Below are 14723 nucleotides of genomic sequence, written 5' to 3' on the forward strand. Positions count from 1 at the left end.
CAGGGGTGATGATTTGTCCACTGTGTCACTTAGCTAGATGATAACATCTTTAGGGTTAAATTGAGGGGTGAAGGGAATTCATTGGGGGAGGGGGAAGGGCAGAAGTGAAATCCTACAGGAAAGTAACAGGAAAAGGCTATTTATGGAGTGGGGGGAAGAGATGGGAGAGGAGCAGGGCAGTAAATGAATTTTACTGCTCATCAGAAAAGGCTCAAAGATCTTAAACTCATCAGAGCTGCCTCAAGGAGGGACTAATAGACACACCCAACTGGGTGGAGTAATCTATTGAATCTGGGCAGTAAATGAGCCTAACACTCATTAAAATTGGCTCAAAGACCTCAATCTCATTAGAATTGGCTCCAGGAGGGACTAATGTACACACTCAATTGGGCAGAGTAATCTCTATAACCCTGCAGGAAAATAGGAGGAGAAGGGGATAAAGAGAGAGGGTCAAAAGAAGGAAGTGCAGAGTGGGGGAGGGGACAGACAGAAGCAAATCCCTTTTGAAAAGAGATAGGATGAAAGAAGATGGATAATAGAATAAATATCATGGGGAAGGGACTAGGATGGAAGGGAAACAGTTAACAATAGTAATCATGAAAAAGAGAAAAGGGGGGGAAATTGTACAAAAAATATTTATAGCAACTCTTGGTGGAGGCTAAGAATTGAGAATCAAGGGAATGTCCATCAATTGATGAATGATGGAAAAAGCTGTGTTATATGATTGTAGTGGAATGGACTTGTGCTACAGGAAATGACAAACAGGATGATCCCTGAAAAACCTGGAAAGACTAATGAACATCGATGTATGGTGAAGTGAGCAGAGCTGAGAGGACATTGTGCATAGTGACAGCAGCATTGTTCAGTAATTGTGAATGACTTAGCTACTCTCAGCAGTGCAATGATCCAAGACAATCCCAAGGAACTAATGAGGAAGCTTACTATGCACCCCTATAGAAAGAAATGATAAAAAGAACACTTGTGGATTGTACATATATAACTTGGTTGTGATCTTGTGGAGGGGGGAGGAAAGAGGGGGAGGGAGGGAGAAAAATTTGGAACTCTAAATCTTATGAAAATGAATGTTGAAAACTACCCTTACATGTAAATGGAAAATAAAATAAATGTTTGTTGAGAAAAAAAATGTACAGATAAGGGGCAGCTAGGTGGCACAGTGGATAGAGCACCGGCCCTGGAGTCAGGAGTACCTGAGTTCAAATCCGGCCTCAGACACTTAACACTTACTAGCTGTGTGACCCTGGGCAAGTCACTTAACCCCAACTGCCTCACTAGGAAAAAAAAAAGTAAAGAGTAGTTTATGACGAATGAAATAAAATGCAGAGTATAGTCTTTTAAGAATACCATCAGGAATGCTAAAAATTCATAACAGAATATGCCAAAGCTGATGAGGAAGATAAGGCTAAAGACAGGTTTTTTGTTTTGTTTTTTTAAATCTATACCACAAGAAAGAAGATGAAAGATTGCCAAGAGGTTTGGTGAGGTCATTACAACATATGTTGGACAGAAGGTAGAACTCAAATATTATTTTGCATGTGTTATTTATGCCAAAGAGACTGACCTTTGGACTAGAAAAGGCAGAACAAATATGGTGAACAGAGTTGAAACTTGTGATAAATAGGGAGATATTAGGAGAGCACCTAAATGGCTTTGATGATTTCAAGTTACCAGGCCAGACAAACTATGTAATAAGGTACTGAACTGGTAGAAACTGGCAACAGCAGTTGGAGTAATCAAGAAAGGCTTCATGTTGAAGGTGCTGCTTGACCCTCTGAGGTTTGAAGAAAGCCAGCAGAAATGAGATGACACGTTCCAGATCTGGAGGACAGCCAGTGAAAAGGCAAGGAGACAAAGAAGGAAATGGAATGAATGAAAACACTTTTATTAAGCATTTGGGTCAGACAGGACAAAAAAATGACTAAAATGTGCCAAGCCATATGCCAAAGACGGGGACAGAAATACAAAAGGGAGACAGTCTCTGCCCTCAAAGAGTGATTATCCTAATGTGTGTGAGAACAGCAGAAGGCCAATTTGGCTGACCTATAGTGTACATGAAGGGCATTCAGGTATAATAAGGCTAGAGCGATGGGTTGGAAACAGGCTGCAAAGGGCCTGTTTACCCACATTTGAATACCAAACTAGGTCTGAAAAGCGAAAAGACACTAGTTAATATTGGAGATGGTCATCTTCTTTTGTTAAGTTATTTCAATCATGTCTGACTCTTCGTGACCCCATTTGGGGTTTTCTTGGCAAAGATACTGGAATGGTTTAGCCATTTCCTTCTCCAGCTCATTTGACAGAGGAGGAAACTGAAGCAAACAGGGTGAAGTAACTTACTTTCCCAGGGTCACACAGCTATTAAGTGTCTGAGGCAGGATTTGAACTCAGGTCTTCCTGACTCTAGGTCTAGCACTCTATCCCCGGAGCCACCTAGCTGTCCATGGTCTTCCTTACTTGATTGCAAACAGGCATTCCCAATGGAGATCAGTTTTTAGAATCCCAGATTTCAGCTGCAAGGTTCAGAGGTCCCTGATTCAGAGATGAAGAAACAGAGTTCCTTTGAGAGTGCCAGTGACCTGCCCTAGGCTGCACAGATAACAAGCAGCAATAGTGGGAATTCAAGCTAGGATCCTTGGACTCCAAATAGAATTCTCTTCTTCTCTGTCTGTTTAGCAGATCTAAGGCATAATGTGGGTGAAATGCCAGTTTTCTGCTAGTAGCCCAACTAATCCAAGCAACCCCACCACCCTTAGCCCTCATGTAAACATCCAGGACTCTTTAGTGCTTGCTACTAGAATAGAAGCACTGCTGTTTTTTGCTGAGACCCTTTGTGGTTCCATTCTCAAGAGTCGTACACAGGTCAAGGAATGGGAGCCAACAGAGAGGTGGGCTCACAATCATCTCTTACAGACCGTACAAGCTTAGGAGTATCATTCATTACGAAGGCCCTTAAAAGCTACTGCTACCCACCGCCCTTTGGGAAATCAGACAAACAGTGACATCCCCATGGTTCCAATGAGACTTTGTCTGAGTCATGGGGAACACTAAGGGAAAAGTGCCTTTCTACATCCTCACAGGTCAATTTCCCCTTGGCTACCTTTATTTGCAAATGGGCATTTATGCACTAAATTAAGCACAGGGGTGGATAGGATTTCATTTCTCATGACTTCATAGGGCACTTCTTTGTTTTAGGTTTTGTTTTTTGCAGGGCAATGGGGGTTAAGTGACTTGCCCAGGGTTACACAGCTTGTAAGCGCCAAGTGTCTGAGGCTGGATTTGAACTCAGGTCCTCCTGACTCCAGGGCCGGTGCTTTATCCACTGCGCCACCTAGCTGCCTCATAGGTTACCTCTTGGAAGCTGCTCTGCCACCACCATCAGGAAAGGAGCCCAAACGTAAGTCACCTGAAAACATTACTACTTACTTAATCAGCAGCACTGTCCATCTTTTTGGGGGAGAGATTCTAGACTGTTCTTACGGAGAACTTCTCTGGCTACGGCTCAATGAGGATTCCAGCAGAGGTTAAGCTGCATCTTCAGGAGCAAAAATCATATACCCCGTTCAAGTCCATGTCAATTACCAATGTTTGATGAGAAATGGATTAAGGAATCTTCACTCGGCTCTTGCAGCCAATGACTTTGGGCAGATACCCAGTTCCCCACTATCATCAGAGCAGCTGCTGACATTCCAAACCCAGAGATTAAGTGACAAGTTCCAAATGGAAATTCAGTTCAAGGTACAGTTCTAAATGCATATGCCTATGTCCATATGCACACGTCATTTTAAAAGGATGTTCCCTCCTTGTTCTTGGCAACTCAGACCCAAGATGGGGACCACGATCTGACCAGCCCTGGCAGAGAGAAGGATTCTCTTCACAGAGAGATCCCTACACCAATGACATGACAAGTCCAAAAATAGCCCCCCAAAAAGAAAAACTAAGATGTTACAAGAAGTTATCCTGCACTCTCGAAGGCCTTTAAAAAGCAGACTTTCCTTCTCAGGATTTAGATGATGGGCAGAGCTGAGAGCTCCCCCAATTCTCATGAGAAAAGTGGGGCCCTATGCTTGGGCCACCACCAGCAGCAGCAGCAGCAGTGTGTCCAGTGCTGATTCTCACCATCTCAGAAAGGACCCCTCAAGGCTGGCAAGCCTGAGGCTGTGCTGTCTGAGAGCCAGTGGACTGAACAGAGGTCGTGTTGAGAAGGCTATGAGAACTGTCTCCAAGTCCCTGAGAAGCTGTCGTGCTCCAGAAGAGTTAGGCCTCTGAGGTCTGGCCCCAGAAGGCAAAGGCCAGGAGTGATGGGGCAATGGGGTAAAGAAAGACACAGAGGGCAGGAGCAAAGAAGAAAGCCCCTCCTGAGAGCCTCCCTCAGGTCACGGTGGTCTGCAGAGACTGGGCTGTCTCTCATTCTAATCTTCTGTTCAGAGATAGCAAATGAGCACACCAGGACCAAACTCTAATCCAAAGGAAGGCTCTTCTATTTCCATCGGATTAACAGTTTAAAATGACAAAAAACTAAGTGTGAGTGTGTCAGACAGAAGCTGTTTTATGTGAAAAGTGATTTGCATGACTAACAAATTTATTTTAAATGAGATACAAAGAGATTACACCAGACCTCCAAAAAGCAAAGCAAAGCAAAGCTGCCAGTGCTTCCCTCGCTCTCCCACAGACACACAAAATCCAGTAAGTAAGGAACTAACTTTAAAGCAGTGTCTTGTATCTCTATTAAAATGCAAACACAGTCATGGATCCAGTTCAAAACCAATTCCAAGGGCCAGCTTTTTAAAGCCTCTGACCTCAAATGTGGTCCCAAACCCTAGCTGTTCCGTAAATTATCTCCTTAAAACTCAATCATGCTAACTTTTCCTCGGAAAAGTGGCTTAAGAAAGAAACCTTTAAGGGTGAATTTTAGAGGATGCCTTTTTTAAAAGGCTAAAACATATGAAGTTCCTATTTCCTAACAAGGACCAGGCTCATCTGGGGACAAGACATTCTAAAATCTTCTTGGCTTCAAATGTTCTCCAGGGGGACACGACAGGGAAACAAAATCAAACACGGTCCTCTGGGGAAGGAGAGAACGCTGACTAGCAGAGGCTTCCCAGAAACTCTAGGGAGGTTTAAAGGCCCATCAGGATTCTGAGAAGCCCTGAGGAGGAGGGGGAAGCAAGGAGGGCATCGTCCAACGAAGGTCATGTTCACAGCTGGGGGAAGGTAATGTACAGGAAGGGGTGGATAGGAGGCAAGGCTGAAAAGGAAGGTGGAGCCACATTGTAACCAAGGAGTCCAAGAGTGGGAGGGAATTCTTAAGCAAGGGTTCCTGGAGAGATTCCAGAAGGGCCTTGAACTGTATCTCACACTGTATTTCCGTCACTGTTTTCCTTTGCATCTCATTTTATTCATTTCCAAGTCTCATTCTGAGCAGGGGCTTCACCAGACAGCCCATCTCCCAAAGGGTCTGAGAAAGACCCAAACAATGGTAACAAACCCTGTCCTCAGAGCTACAGGGAGCTATGGAAGGTTCCTAGACAGGACTATGGCTCCAGCTCTTTCAAAGAAAGGTTGGTTTGAAGCTGCCCAAAAGTACAAGGAGAAAGGCTGCAGGCACTTCCTCCAATGACAATGAGGAACTCAATGGGTCTGGTGACCCGGGGAGCAGAGAGATAGGAGGGAGGGAGACAGCAGGCACAGGGGAGATCCAAGGCTTAAACCTTACACTTGTAAGGGGCTAAAATTCTAGCTAGTCTGTCAGATACTACTGCACTCTGCTCACATGAAACTCTTTGTTATTCAGTTTAAAATATTCACTGAGCACTCACGGCCAATGGAAAGTCTGGAAAATAGGGGTATAATGCCTAAACTATGTAGACTTCAGAGAGGTGAGGATCAAATGAGATCCCCCACGTGAAGAGGTGGGAAAGAGGCAGCAGGCTTCCTCCGATCCTAGCTGGAAGAAGGGAGGGGAGGGGAGGGGAGGGGAGGGGAGGGGAGGGGAGGGGAGGGGAGGGGAGGGGAGGGGAGGGGAGGGGAGGAGAGAGGGAAGGGGAGGAGAGAGGGAAGGGGAGGAGAGGGGAGGGGAGAGAAGAGAAGTAAAAGACAAAAGAGAAATTCAGAAATGGAAAAGAGGGAAGCTGTGGCAGCTTGTGCTGATGGGGTCTCAATCCACTCCTCAGCAGGTAAGATTGCCTGCTGAAAGGGAGGTGGGCACAGGAGCGGTCTGGAGTGGCCACCATAACGGAATGAGGTAACTCCCCTGAGCACTGGCCAATGCCCCACTGAAGGTGCAGCAGGGAGGGCACAAGCAACTGAAGGCCATGCTCAGAGTAAACACTACCAACAGTTTCATGACTGTGTCCGATGACGCTTGTTGGTCCATCCCAGCTTGAAGGAGTAAAACTTGGTCTAGATGATAAAGTCACCCTGGAGAATAAACAGAGTGCCGAGGAAGCCAGTGAGGAAGGGACTGAATGAAGGGAAAAGCAGGGCAGTTATTGACGAGTCACGAAGAGGAGCCATCCCTGCCTGCCCCCCCCAGAAGCTTACACTGAAAATCTTAAACTAAAGGCTTCTAAATAAGAAGGTAAAACAGAGAGAAGAGGAGAGAAAAAACCAGAGACGCACAGATTAAATGCCATGTAACAGCAGCCAGCTACACGTAAAACGACTGCAACGTTCCATTAGGTTTGGAATGGCTTTTTTTCTCTCGCCACAGCACAAACCTGCAGAGGCCCCAAGCTCCAGGTCACTTCCCAACTGTCTCCTCACCACGACCTAGGGCAGGCTCTAAGGCCCCGTCCTCTCCCTCTCCCCCTAGAAGTTCCCCTTTAAGTACCGTCCCTTCCCATTAGAATGCAGCCTCCTTGAGGGTAGGGCTCTTATCCATATCCCCAGAGCAAGGCACAGACCCTGGGCCAGAGTAAGGGCTTAATAAATGGGATAGTAGCTAGCTCAGGATCAGTAGCCATGCTGAAGACATAAAGCTACATTGGGCAACAACTCCAGTGGAACCATTATTCAAGGTGCTCCAAACACTAATAAAATGGAAAGACGATTCCAGTGGTGGCACACATGTTTAAAAACAAACAAAAACTGAATTTCAGTGCTCAGGCACCTTGTCTATCACCACCAGCATAAATACCAGCGGTATGTCTAACTATAGATTGGGTTTCATGGCGGCCAAGGTTGAAAATAGGATTATAAATGAGATTTGACAGCTGTAACCCATCCAAATGGAGCTGTGTGCCAGCTAGAATTTGGCTTGCATCTGGAGAGTTAATGCTGAGCTTGACTTCAGATTCCCAGCCTCCCACTTGCATTTTAACTGAAAAGAATGTTTTCTTAAACCAAAGAGGAAGACGAAATCAATGCCTCCTCCATGTACCCTAAAGAGCAATGGTTTCCACATCAGGAACAGGAGAAAATTCCACTCTTCTATATAAGCTGTGAGTGGCCAGCAAATGAGTGTAAGACAATGCCCAGCCTTGGAGGCCAGAGGCGGTTAGTGCGTGCCCTTGCTCACACTCACCAATGCACACATCTATCTTCCCCTTAATAGATGCTTCATGCAGAGGCGTGTAGTTCCAATTGTCCCGGGCATTTGGATCTGCCCCTTGGCACAGCAACAGGCTCACAACTTCGGCGTGGCCAAAGGAACAGGCGTTGTGGAGAGGAATCAGCCCACCGTCATCTCGGGCATGGACATTGGCACCCATCTGCAGTAAGTGTTCTACCACATCCTTCCTTCCAAAACCTGGAAACAAAGAAAAAGGAATCTTAGATGTTGACCTACATTTTGCTGTTTCAAATAAGAAAAGATTTAAGAAGCTATAAAATAAATAAATAAAAATGGCCAATGGAATGATTCTTCTCACATAAACAAATGAAACAGGATGAAAAAAATTTAATTTATAAGAATAAAATTCAGGATTCCATTCAAACACTTGCCATCCCACCTTACAAGATTTGAGAAGAAAGCTCTTCTCCTTTGGCTGCTAAGCAACATTGAAAGTGCAGCTTGCATGTTTTCCATCACTCACAAATACCTGAACAACTCATTTCCCAATCTTTAATGGGAAAAAACCCACCTCCTCCCCATAAGCTCCAAAAAACTGAAACTCAAACCACAGAGAAAAGAAAAGGAAAACAGGTAAATCTGAGAAGAGTGGTAAATAAAGAAACGACAGGATGTAGCAGTTGTACAATGATTTGGGGGATTAAGAAGAAAAAAAGTCAAGGATGCTGCCAAGTTTTCTCTCCCATCAGAAATCAGTAGTACTATTAAGAGAAATAAAAAGGATAGGAAGAACAGAAGCAATGCGTCCAAAATTAGAAGGGAGGCAGAAAGCTGGGAAACAATTTTTATGGGCAGTACTTCTGCTAAAGGCCTCATTTCTAAAATATATAGGGAACTAAATCAAATTTATAAGAATCCAAGTCATTCCCCAATTGAGAAATGGTCAAAGGATATGAACAGGCAGTTTTCTGATGAAGAAGTCAAAGCTATCTATTGCCATGTGAAAAAATGCTCTAAATCACTATTGATTAGAGAGATGCAAATTAAAACAACTCTGAGGCACCATCTGACACCTATCAGATTGGCTAATATGACAAGAAAGGAAAATAATAAATGTTGGAGAAGCTGTGGGGAAATTGGAACACTAATACATTATTAGTGGAGCTGTGAACTGATCCAACCATTCTGGAGAGCAATCTGGAACTATGCCCAAAGGGCGATAAAGCTGTGCATACCCTTTGACCCAGCAATACCATTTTTGGGTCTTTTCCCCATAGAGATTATAAAAAAGGGAAAGGACCCACATGTACCAAAATATTTATAGCTGCTCTTTTTGTGGTGGCAAGGAATTGGAAATTGAGGGGTTGCCCATCAATTGGGGAACAGCTGAACAAGTTGTGGTATATGAAGGTAATGGAATTCTATTGTGCTGTAAGAGCAATGAGCAGGAGGAGTTCAGAGAAACCTGGAAGGACTTGCATGAACTGATGATGAGTGAGATGAGCAGAACCAGAAGAACATTATACACAGTATCATCAACATTGTGTGTTGATCAACTGTGATAAACTAGATTCTTCTCACCAATACAATGGTACAAGAGAGATCCAAAGGACTCATGATGGAAAAGGCTCTCCAAATCCAGGGGAAAAAAAAAAAGAATAAACAAATGCTGAAAACTATCTCTACATGTAACTGGAAAAGAATAAAATACTTTTATTTAAAAAAACAAAAGGGGGGGATAGGAAGGAGGCCCATAGTTACAAGTGAGCCATCAAAGACTGCTAGATCACAAACTCTATTTTGAACTTAGTAAGAGTTTCAGGGGAGCCATATAAGGCACGGGGGGGGGGGGGGGGGGGGGGGGGGAGAGAGAGAGAGAGCGCGCGCAAGAGAGAACAAGCGCAAGCACAAGCATGAGTGTATGTGAGAAGTCAGAGCCTGAGTCATCAGTCTTGAGAATGAATCATGGGTAAGAGATGAAACCACAGTATGTAAGCCGAGTCAGGTAATGAAAGACTAGATTCATAGAAAGGGCCAAGGACGAACCTTTAGGGTAAAGCCAATAGATTAGAGGAAAGATGAAGGAAAATGAAAATTAAACAGTGGAGATAGCACAAGACTCAAAAAACTTGAGGGTCATAAAAGACAAAGAAGGACAATTTCACAAAATGCAGTAAAAAAAAAAAGGCAGATCTTATAGAGAATGACAACTTAAAGTCAATGAATTAAGCAGGTAACTTAAAAGGGAGTCATTTTAGAGATTAGGGAAAACAATTCAGACAATTCATTTCAAATGCTAATATTTTAAAATTGTAACTTAAAGATTACAGTTTTAAATTTTAAAATATCTTAAAATTTTTTTACTTCTAGCCTTTACTTTAAATTTTCCCAGTTTTATGGGCTTGTGTTCCTAGTTCCATGCTAAAAATTCCCTAAAAATTAAAATCAATGTTGAAAAACAGCATTTTAAATAAAAAAATTAAAAGGCAAGAAGTGATACTTCCATCCAAGGAATAGAATTACTACCTAAATTAAGTGCTAAAAGAAAGAAAGACAATGAACTATGAAAAAAATGATTCATAGCCAGCTTGCTTCTAAACCAGATAAAAGATAGCTCATTACAGATTTATTTTAGTACACTGGGTCATGCAAAACACATGCATTCTAATATGGTAGTTTACAAAGAATATTTCTGTCAAACAAGATATCTTTTCTCCCAGTCTTAACATTACAAAATTAGAACAGTGATCCTCTACTAAAGATTCCCAAGAGTGAGATAAAAATGGATAGTGATAAAATAGCCAAAGCAACCAGATCTCACAGCCTAGCTGGGCCTCTAGAACGTCAGCACGTACCTACCTATTCACTGTCTTTTGGAAAATGTGCATATGTTGCAACAGAGTTCTACTCAACTTTCCAAGATGTGTGTGGTCCTCATAAAGTGTGCTTACATAAAGCCCCAAGAACATTGAAAATTCTACAGATTAAAACTTTTCTTAGAACTTGGAAGATACCTGAACCATAAAACAGAGAATTAAACAGTCCACCCATAACATTATAAAGTTTCTTGATTGAAAAGCAGTAGTTTAGGGTTTTTTGTCTGTAAAGATTATCGTAGTAGGTGGGTTTATTTGGTCTGAAAATTCCAATTCAACAAGGACAAACCAGAGAGGCTGCTGTAACGATTGGAATAACGCCACCTGCTGGATACTAACTGTAGAAGAGTTCTGCCCATGAAGCGAAGGTCTTTGAGGGCAAGACCAGGAGTCTTTGGTATCAGGAAGTGACGCGGACTAGTGGGAGGAGGAAGGAGGAGACGGAGGCTCTCTGCCCTTTGGACTCTGGTGGAGAGCGGAGCTAGAAATGTGCTCTCCCTTTAATAGATAGGAATCTAGGCCTTTCTCTCTCTCTTTACCAAATTCTTCTTTTCCTTAATAAATGCTTAAAAGTCTAACTCTTGCTAAAGCTTATAATTTATTGGCGACCACTCATTAGATATTTTAGACAGTTTAGCTAGAATTTTAGCCCTTAACAGATGGCTGACCACGAAGAGGAAAGCTTAACTTCAGTCTTCTGATCTTCTGGTTGGGTAAGAAATTTCCCCTCCCTCTCCCTTTAACTGCTAAGTACTGGAGTACTGGCTGTGTTTTCCTTTAAATTTTTTCGAATTGTTGCTCTAATTTTGCATGCCTGGAGGCAATGACCCACCCTCTAGAAGTTTTTAATCCCCTAGCACCTGGAGGCAAAGTGGGGGAAGAGGAATCCAGGCCTGAGTTCAAAATCAAGTCTGATTCAAATTGTGCTGGTCCCTCCCCTCCTCTCCAGACCCCACCCTCTACTCCCCCCATGGCCAAGCCCTTTGCTTCCCCTGCCCGGGAAGTCCAAAGATCTAATGCGCATGCTCAACTTTCTCTAACTACATTTGCAGCTTCAGGCTCAGCCCTTCCCCAGCCTGGCTGTGCTTCTGAGACAACCTTAGAAAACCCTTTAAATTCCAGATATGCTCGTTTTGTTCATAATTTTGCTAACCTGCTTTTGTCTTTAATTAGTAATCTTATAAAGCATTTGTATGGTGAAAAGACTGACAGACAATATAGAGGGGTTAAAGAAGAAAAACTTAAGCTGAATAAGAATGACAATCATCACCATAGTTCAAGACTCCGCTTCTTTTGCCATGGAAGGGTATATATTTTACAGAAATGTAGAAGTAAGCAGCAAGGTATTGATATGAGTATTGGGGATTTTAGATATCGGAATCAAAAGTGTTCTAAATTCACTCAGATTATTAATAGTATCAGTTCAGAGGTTACATAGGATTTCTATACTATTACATATACATTTTGAAATTAATGGTATGGGTTTATTTTCATAGAGATTTTAATGCTTTTGAGATTGTGTCTTATACTTAGTTTCTAAAACAAGGAGAATATTTGTAAAAGCTTTTTATAGTCATGTGATCAAGTTTATATTTTATAATACTCTTATTGATATTAAGTTCATATTCATTTAGATTTCCTTAGTTTGAATTTCACTGTATTTTATTGTTCCATGTGTATTTTCTTCTATTCATTCATCTATCTAATTTTGAAACATCGCAAGATGGTTTTGATTTCATAATACAATGTTAATTCTAGGAGTATTGTGCTCCCATATTCTGAGTTGTTTGTTTTTGTTATTTTTTTTCTCAACTGATTATTTGATCAAACTCTTTAAAGCATTTCCCTGGCAAATTGTTTGCCATGGCAAGTGTAAATTGATTCTAGAAGTATTATTTTTGATAAGCATATTCCAAAAAAAAAAAAAGAGGGGAACATTTGTAAAAGTTGTCTTTGAGATTGTGTTGTGCTTTAACTTTTATTTAAATATGTTCAGATTTTTCAAAAAAGTAATTGTATACTAAGTAAAAAAAAGGGGTATTATTTGAAATTGTTGCATAATTATATATTGTGTTCTGAGTCAAGATGTATTCACATTTTTTGCAATCATTTATTATCCTCAATTTTTAAATCCATATGAGACTTGGATTATGGGAACTTATCATTTAAGACATTAATTGCCTTTATTCTGAGTTATCAGATGCCAGTTGGCCAAGATGCCATCCAATCACAAGAGGAATACATGCAAGAGCAGACACTGAATTGTCACATGAGGGGAGACATGCATGAAGTCAAGGTATGGCCGAGGGAACGGCTTTTGACTAATGTTGAGGTTGGATTCTCTTGGTTTAATATTTTATTTTATTTTTCCCCACAATATTGTACAGATGGCTGGAAGTATTCATCCCACCCATCTTATTCTACGCCTGGCTTCTATGCTCCCTCCTATATGCCTGATGCCATGGACATCTCAATCCCATGCATCTGATTAAGTCTGACTCAGTTTCCTCCAATATGTTCGGTGGCATGGACATATATTCCATCCACCTATTTTAAGCCTGGCATACTGTATGGGCAGTACATATTGCTCAAGTGTGGGAATGCTCATATCCCATCATTTCTCTGTTCTTTTATGGTAACCCCCATAATTATCTCAGGTGTCATGATAAATACAGTGTTGAATTTGGCCTTGACACCTGTTACCAATTATATTAGATTTTTTAAATTTCTCATAATGGCATGAGGATGATTAGGCAGATGATGCAAAAAGTGATGAAACAAAGATAAAAATTATTTTGAAAAATTAATATCACAGCAATTGTCTTCTCAATTACCCTCCATAAGGGGGGGACTATAGTAATATTATATAATATATAATAGTAATATTATAATTTTAAAGAATGTTTCAATTTTTGTTTTATTATATGTTTCATGTGTAACAACTAAGATTCTGAATTCCCTTAGACATGTTTTTGAGAACTTTCATTGTTTGATTTGATTATTGACAAAGCTATTTTAAAGTTGTGTTAAGCTCAATTTTGTAGGAAATTTCCTGGCTGATTACCAGTATCCACACATCAACCCCTGAAAAGACTTCCATTCCACGACTACACCTAGAGGACATCTGAGAAAAGACTTTCAGAGACTTTAAATGAACAGTTTTGTTTTGTTTTTTTCTCTTTTCTTTTTCGGTTATAATATACACCATCTGTAATATGTACTCTCTGCAGAGGCCCTCTCTTTGCAAGACCAATGTCAAAGCGTCGGTTCATGAGGACAAAAAAAAAAATCGCCCCTCTGGACAAAACTTTCCTCTCTTCCTTTTCTATATTGTTGTTCACATATTATTAGTTAGCAATAGTTATTATATTCTTTTTACTGTTCCGTCAAGGAAACATTTTGTTTCTTGAGGAACAACAGGGGGGACTGTAACGATTGGAATAACGCCACCTGCTGGATACTAACTGTAGAAGAGTTCTGCCCATGAAGCGAAGGTCTTTGAGGGCAAGACCAGGAGTCTTTGGTATCAGGAAGTGACGCGGACTAGTGGGAGGAGGAAGGAGGAGACGGAGGCTCTCTGCCCTTTGGACTCTGGTGGAGAGCGGAGCTAGAAATGTGCTCTCCCTTTAATAGATAGGAATCTAGGCCTTTCTCTCTCTCTTTACCAAATTCTTCTTTTCCTTAATAAATGCTTAAAAGTCTAACTCTTGCTAAAGCTTATAATTTATTGGCGACCACTCATTAGATATTTTAGACAGTTTAGCTAGAATTTTACCCCTTAACACTGCCAAGAAACCAAGGGCAAAAGAGCAGAGCAAACTAAACTATGCTCTCATTCTCCAGAGGACAGAAGGGGCAGAGAATCACAGCTGCTCATACACAGTATCTCCCCAATGGAATCTAAGTACCTTGAGTGCACAGACTGTTAGTCAACATAGAACAGCACACAGTAGGCACTTCATTTAAGTTTGCTGACTGGTTTTCTATCCAAATCAATCTGAACCTTCTGAAAAGCAACCATCATGATTCTGAAAAAGGAAACAAAGCACTGCTAGTCAGCTTTGAGACGAATTTGGCCTTAACTAAGTCAAAGACCACTTTGTATTTCCTACTAGAAGCCAGGATCACTAAGGGAAAAAACCCAAAGCTACAGAACCAAGGTGTCTTTACTCATTGAGAATCCAGATGTTAAAGCTTCTAGATCAGAAGGTGAGTGTGAGGAAAGGAGCAATGGTCTCCTCTCAGTAGGACATAGCCAGCACCATTCAAATTATATTCTTCTGGACCTGTTTGTGGATTCAGGTCTCAATCCCCCTTCC

The 14723-nt window shown here is 41.6% G+C and overlaps 1 protein-coding gene across 1 annotated transcript in view; it reads right to left on the reverse strand.

The window, feature by feature from the left end:
• The window catches only part of TNKS (tankyrase), a 216640-nt gene that overhangs the window by 165486 nt on the left and 36431 nt on the right, over window positions 1–14723 (reverse strand). The window contains exon 4 of the mRNA XM_043972387.1: window positions 7541–7765. Coding sequence (XP_043828322.1) covers window positions 7541–7765 — 225 coding nt within the window. The remainder of the gene's footprint in view (window positions 1–7540; window positions 7766–14723) is intronic.

This window comes from Dromiciops gliroides, chromosome 6 (assembly GCF_019393635.1).
Source record: "Dromiciops gliroides isolate mDroGli1 chromosome 6, mDroGli1.pri, whole genome shotgun sequence".
Classification (NCBI taxonomy): Eukaryota; Metazoa; Chordata; class Mammalia; order Microbiotheria; family Microbiotheriidae; genus Dromiciops; species Dromiciops gliroides.